The 6,773-nt window shown below is 54.6% G+C and overlaps 1 protein-coding gene across 1 annotated transcript; it reads right to left on the bottom strand.

Moving 5' to 3' along the window:
* Positions 1 to 4,449: 4,449 nt before the first annotated feature.
* LOC149031969 (uncharacterized) lies at positions 4,450 to 5,148 on the bottom strand. Its single transcript, XM_089174201.1, has one exon. It carries the CDS (start codon positions 5,146 to 5,148, stop codon positions 4,450 to 4,452), a length of 699 nt encoding a protein of 232 aa, XP_089030327.1.
* Positions 5,149 to 6,773: the final 1,625 nt, after the last annotated feature.

Below are 6,773 nucleotides of genomic sequence, written 5' to 3'. Positions count from 1 at the left end.
GTAGCGGCAACATCCAGGCCGATGAGCCGCACGTCAATCATTTTCTGAGGCCTTGCAACTTTGGCCTCTGGGAGGATTCCCTTAAGGGCCTCAGCGACATTATCGGCCTTTTTATTTGCATCAGCACCTCGAATTTGCCAGATTAGGGAGCCTGTAAGGCCTCTCCTGTACCTCATGTCCGTGACCCCGAGCTCTTTGAGGTTAATCTTCTCCGTTGCTCGGAGTACGGCGTCCCGGTACGAAAGTTCCCCCGGGCACGTGAGGGAGATAGCCGCAGACCGCTCCACTCCCTTGCCACGCTTGATCTTACTTTGAATTTTAGTAGGAGTACTTTTAACTCCCCTAGTATTTTTCCTCTTCCCTTTTGAAAGAGTTTCTTCAGCAGTAGGGACAGTGCCCTGGCAAGGCGCAGGTTTGGCAAGTTTCGCCATAGCCCTGCGCTTTTTCCTGCCCAGCACTACCGCGAAACCCTCGTCCTTTTTGGACGCAGGTTTCGGCGTAACCCTGGGCTTAATTCGGTGAATGTCGTTGGTCGGGCTTGACACCACACTGGTTTGTGGTGTAAAAAGCACCGGGCGTGGAGTAGCTCCCGTTCCAAACCCAGATACACCGCCGGTCTTAGTCCCGAAATTGAATTTTATAGCAGCCGGAGCCGCAGATACAACCGCAGCAGGAGCCGATACCTCCTTCTTCGAACGTTGTAACTCTGCCACCGATTTGGCAAGAGCTCGCACCTCTGCTAGGACTTTGTCCATGTTGTTATCAGAGGAGGGGGTGGAGGTGGGGGCAAAGTACATTTCTTGGTCCTCTGACTCCGCTCTAATGTTTTAATTTTTTCCAGAGCTGCTTCGTGGCGAGCTTCCAGCTCCTTCAACTCTCTCCTTAAAGATTTTATTGCCTCGCTCTCAGAGAGGATCTCGTCTCTCTGAATGAGGCGTCTCTCCATTTCTGTAACTAGGCTTAGGGCACCCATGAGGCTACCTTTCATTCGCCCAGAGACATCTCCCTTTATATTTTTAGATCTCCTCCTTTCTTCATCTGCGGCGGAGATCAAGTTTCTGGCCTTTTCCGCCAGCCGACCCGGTTCCAACAAACGAACCGACGTCTTAGTACATACTTCTTCGGATTTTGAGGATCCCGCCATTAGATCCTCCTCCTCGTCAGACGCAATAGTTTGGCGTCTTCTTTTTTGGCCTTGAGTGGAGGTTATGGAAATTGCTCCACTGAGGCCAAGTTTCTTGATGGCTTGAGTGGCCTTCTGCCACTCTTCGATATCAGAGCCATCATCTCCAACTAATTTTCCTGTAGCATGGCTGCCACTGCAGGCCAGGTTACCTACCTGCAGAGGCCTTCCCGTCGTCTTTTCCAGAGTTGAGGCCGGGTTGCCTGCCTCAAACTCATGACAGTCGTAGGCTGACGACGACCGGGGGCCTGTCAGACCACCCCCTAAAGCCGCCGTGGATCGGGTATCCCTCCCGCTCCGTTTCGAATTCATAATTTTAGTCTCCATATCCATAATTGTATATATTGGTTGGAGGCTAGCTCCAAAATTGAGAAAGGAAAGGAGGGGATGAGCTATTACGAGGAAAGGAACAAGGGTTCAGGATCATGCTACACTCAGCAAAAGGAGTGAGTGTTAAGCATGCCTAGCGAAGGCAAGGGCGGAACCTTGAGCCAGAGCATTGTCCTGCCAGGACCACAGGACCATGATGACCGCTACCTTGGTCTACTCTTAGTCAGTGTTCCCCACCAGTGTGAGAGTGTTATCCCTCACAAAGGCCATGGGAACACCTAAGCCTCCCCACCACGACAAGGTGGTAGACCTTCGGGGAGGACCCTGACGCAACCCTGACGCAACCCTGACGCAACCCTGTTTTTTTTTTTTTTTTTTTTTTTTCCGTCAGGAGGAAAAATCTTCCAAAGACTCCCTGGGCCCGGTACCCAGGGGAGTGTCGGATTCGATGTATTGCTACATCGCCTACCGACTAAAAAACCTCCTGATTGTTTACACCAGTTGGGTGTGGACCGGCAGAAACTCCACCTAAGCAGATTACCTTGCCTTATGTCCACCCCGCACGATCTGGGGCGGTATTTCCCCGATCTCATAAACGGATGGTACTAAAGTACCAAGAGGATCGACTCGGTTGGGAAATACTCCACGGGAATCTTCCCTGGAGTAGTGTCTCCATGTAAAGGTCGGTTTTATTACCCGCCAAGGGCAAAGTAATAAAACCAGTTGGAACGCCGTGCACTTAATGTGCTCACATCACCAAAACGAAGAGGGTGCCGCAGCGCACTAGGCCAGGCCAGGCGCCGCCGGGGTAGGCCGAAGTCTCGCCCGCGGCGGCCGCCCCGGAGGTATTCGCTCCTGCGGTTCAGTACGTACCCTCCCAGACGTTCCATTTCTCTCTCTTCTTCTTTCCTCATCCTCTTTTATTTTCATTACACGTTCCGAAAAGTTTCGGAACGCGGTCCAACCCCCTGGAGTATCCAGGGAGGCCCTGATAATTTCAGGGAGCGTAAGACCTTCCCCTCCTAATGCTGCCATTAACCCGGCTCTGAGATCAATCCACGCCGGACAGTCGAGAAGCGTGTGATCCGCGTCGTCACGAGGCGCGTCGCAGTGGAAACACTGCGCGGTTTCCCTCTTCCCAATCCTTTCCACGTACGCTGCGAAGCAGCCATGGCCGGTCAGCAGCTGAGTGGTCCGGAAAGTCGACTCAATTGAGTGCGGCCTCCCGACCCACTCAGCAAGCCTGTCGACCAGGGCCCCCCTCACGCGTGCACCCGTTGAGTCTGGGGAGTTAGCCAGTCCCAACTCCTCCTCCTTCCACGCTGCAATTGCACCCCGTCTGGCAAGAGCCCCCAGACTGGCCCTAGTGCCCGGAGGGACAGGTCCCTCCAGACTTCTAAGGACGTCATAGGACTCCGCCAACCGAGGAGCCAGATGGTCGAGGGGAATAATCCCCGCAACCATCATGGCCGCGTGGAAGGAGACCGTCCGGTATGCGCAGCACACCCGGATTGCAATCCGACGCTGCACAGCCCGGACAGCCCGTTTTATCCTTTCATCATCCACAACCGTGCGCCACCATACTGGAGCCCCATAGAGGAGCATCGAGTGGATGACCCCACTGTATAAACGCCGCTTCTTCTCCGCCGGTCCATGTAGGTTTGGGAGGATCTTATGGACAGCTCGAAGGGTTTCTCAATCCTTGGTATGACGGATTCAAAATGTGGCCTGAATGTCAAGTTTGAATCCAGCCATACCCCAAGATATTTAATCTTTGAACCAACTGGGATAGATGACCCCCCCAGTTGGATCTCAAGAGGGGCAGTACCTCTGCGTCTGCGGAGAACGGAGGCAGGAAAGGCCATGGCTTCCGACTTGTGTGTCGCAACCACAAGGCCCAACCCCTGGATCGCGCCAACAATGCCCCGAAGATCCCGTTCGGCATTTTCGATGGCCGATGACAGATCCCGTCCCACTGACAAGAGGGCCGTGTCATCCGCATAGCAAACAACACGGGAACCGCTTGTCAGCGGAACACGGAGAACACTGTCGAACGCCACATTCCACAGCGTAGGGCCGAGGACCGATCCCTGTGGCACTCCACATCTCACGGTTTTGGTTGCCAGCCCACCGTCTCTGGTGCCATAAACCAATTTGCGGTCCCTGAAGTAGTCCCGCAAGACGCCAATTATGTGTGGTGGAAAGCCCTTGTGCTCTAGTGCCTCGATGATAACAGGCCATGGCAGCGAGTTAAAGGCATTTTGTACGTCAAGGCTGACCAAAACTGTCACCATGCGGTCACGCAGAGCCACGTCGACAAAGTCCTTGACCGACAATATGGCGTCGATCGTTGACCGGCCCGCCCGAAAACCATATTGTGCTGGGGACAAGGCCTGATTTTCCTCCAGGGAAGCTGTTCATCCTGTTGACCAGGACTCTCTCGAACAGCTTTGCTACCTCGTTTATAAGGCATATTGGTCTGAACGACCCAGGCTGGTCCAGTGGCCTATCCCTTCCCTTTTTTAATAGCACAAGCTTTGTCTCCTTCCATTTGGTTGGAAACGTGCTGTTATTTACACAAGCTGAGAAGCACCGCGCAAGGCCACGACAGCAGAGTGTCGCTGCTTGCCGCACGACACAGCCCGGCACCCCGTCAGGGCCAGGAGCCTTTCCTCCCGCAATCTTACTAGCTGCGGCGATGACCTCTTCCTCGGAGATTACTACGTCGCCGATGGTAGTCATGGGCGGCGGGACATACTCCGGCTGGTATGGAAATAGTCCCGCCAAGACCCGCTCTAAATCCGCCTCCTCCATAGTCTCGGTGATAGGTGGGGCAGAGGGCCTTAGTTTGCCCATGACCATTTTATATGGTCTACCCCATGGGTCCTCTTCCAGCAGGCTTAAAAAGTCCTCGCCACGCACTCCTTTTGGCCTCTTTAATGGCCCTGGTAAGAGCCCTTTTTGCTGCCCGCTGAGCCTCTAAGAGTTGGCCTAATCTCCTGCAGGATTGTTGCCTCCTCCGTAGCTCTGGTCAGCCGTCTTCTAGCGGCCGTCGCGGATGCCCTGAGGTCAGCGATCTCGCTTGACCACCAGGGAACATTCTTTCTCCAGCTAGGCCCAGATCTTAACTTTGACATGGCCGTATCACATGCCTGTCTTAGGGTATCCCGGACCCAACCGATAAGGCACCTGGGATCACCCCCTGCTCCAGTGTCGGGCAGGACCAAGCTTCCCGTCAGGAGTGCCGCGGAAAGCTTGTCCCCGTCCAAAGTTCTAATGGCCCAGCGGGGAAGTTTCTTTTCTGATGGGCGGAAGCTTCCGGGCCCCGCGATCCCTTGGCCATAGCAAAAGCTGACGTACAGGTGGTCTGATAGAGACTCGGCCTCGTCAACTCTCCATTCCGAGAGGCGGGCACTAGCAACCATTGACCCCCACGTTAGGTCGACAACGCTCGACCCAGATGGCCGAACGCACGTGAGATGGCCAGCCTGGTTTGCAAGCCGAAGGCCCAGCCCATTGGCCCAATCACGAAGCAGGGCACCCCTACGGTTACCCCTGCCATTTGGGTCCCAGTCAGGAGACCGAGCATTGAAATCCCCGGCCAGCAGTACCGGCAAAGCAGGGAAGTCCCACATGAGCCATTGGAGCTCTTCCAGGAGCTCTTCAAAGCGCGTCGATGTCCTCGCTGGGGGGAAGTATACTGATATTAACAGCGAGTCCCCCCCACTTGACCGCAACGTAATACGAGCCCTGGCGCACCAGACTGCAGGTCTTTCTGCTTTGACTAACTAGTACTGCGGAGAGCGGGTGGTCACCCTTGGATGGGAACCAGCTTCCGTCCCCCTCAGGGACCCACCACGGCTCTGAGATGATAGCAATGCTGGCTTTCATCTCGATCATACGTTGCGCCAGGAGGTGTTGTGCCTGGCGCGCATGGTTTAGGTTTATCTGTATGACCCGCTCCATTAATTATTGTCAAGATTATCGCCTGCAGTTGTTTGGTCATCTGAATCCTCCTTTGGATCCGTTGACCTCATCAATACCGCCAGTGTCAGAGGCGATGACCTCCATTTCCACTTCCTCCAACGCGGCGGTTGAATTACTCGTCGTATCATTTACAACCGGATGCCCTCGCTTCCGGAGAGGGCACTGCCTTCCCCTCCCTCTTGGGAGGGACAATTGGGCAGTCCCAGGATCCAGCCCGGTGATTTGTCTGAGGGCGCCCCGCGGACGAGCAAACCGGGCAACAGGGTTTCTTCTCAGTACAATCCTTGGCCTTGTGTCCCGGCTTACCGCACATGAAACACAGGCCAACCCTGTCTGTCGTTGATGGGCAGCAGGCCACTACGTGCCCTCTGGCCCAGCACCTGTAGCACTTCAGTGGTCTTTGTTTTAGCTCTTTGACTCTAACCGTTGAGAGCCCGACCACAATTTTCCCTTTTTTTAGGGCTGCGTAAGCCATGGCAGCGGGAACGGAGACTGTTACTTCCCCCGTTCTCCCACGGCCCGCGCGGATCTCACCAACCTTTATGGAGTTCGGGTCTATGCCCGATTTGGTCTCCATTAAAGAGCACCTAATTGACGTGCTTGTAGCGGCAACATCCAGGCCGATGAGCCGCACGTCAATCATTTTCTGAGGCCTTGCAACTTTGGCCTCTGGGAGGATTCTCTTAAGGGCCTCAGCCACACTATCAGCCTTTTTATTTGCATCAGCACCTCGGATTTGCCAGATTAGGGAGCCTGTTAGGCCTCTCCTGTACCTCATGTCCGTGACCCCGAGCTCTTTCAAGGTTAATCTTCTCCGTTGCTCGGAGTACGGCGTCCCGGTACGATAGTTCCCCCGGGCACGTGAGGGAGATAGCCGCAGACCGCTCCACTCCCCTTGTCACGTTTGATCTTATTTTGAATTTTAGTAGGAGTATTTTTAACTCCCATAGTATTTTGCTTCTTCCCTTTTGAAGGAGTTTCTTCAGCGGTGGGGACAGTGCCCTGGCAAGGCGCAGGTTTGGCAAGTTTCGCCATAGCCCTGCGCTTTTTCCTGCCCAGTACTACCGCGAAACTCTCGTCCTTTTTAGACACAGGTTCCGGCGTAACCCTGGGCTTAATTCGGTGAGTGCCGTCGGTCGGGCTTGACACCCCACTGGTTTGTGGTGTAAAAAGCACCGGGCGTGGAGTAGCTCCCGTTCCCAACCCAGATACACCGCCCGTCTTAGTCCCGAAATTGAATTTTATAGCAGCCGGAGCCGCAGATACAACCGCA

The sequence above is a fragment of the Polistes dominula genome, unplaced genomic scaffold (genome assembly GCF_049000335.1).
Source record: "Polistes dominula isolate Pdom_NZ unplaced genomic scaffold, Pdom_raw_medaka contig_411, whole genome shotgun sequence".
Taxonomy (NCBI): domain Eukaryota; kingdom Metazoa; phylum Arthropoda; class Insecta; order Hymenoptera; family Vespidae; genus Polistes; species Polistes dominula.
This window is presented reverse-complemented; position numbering and strand designations above follow the sequence as displayed.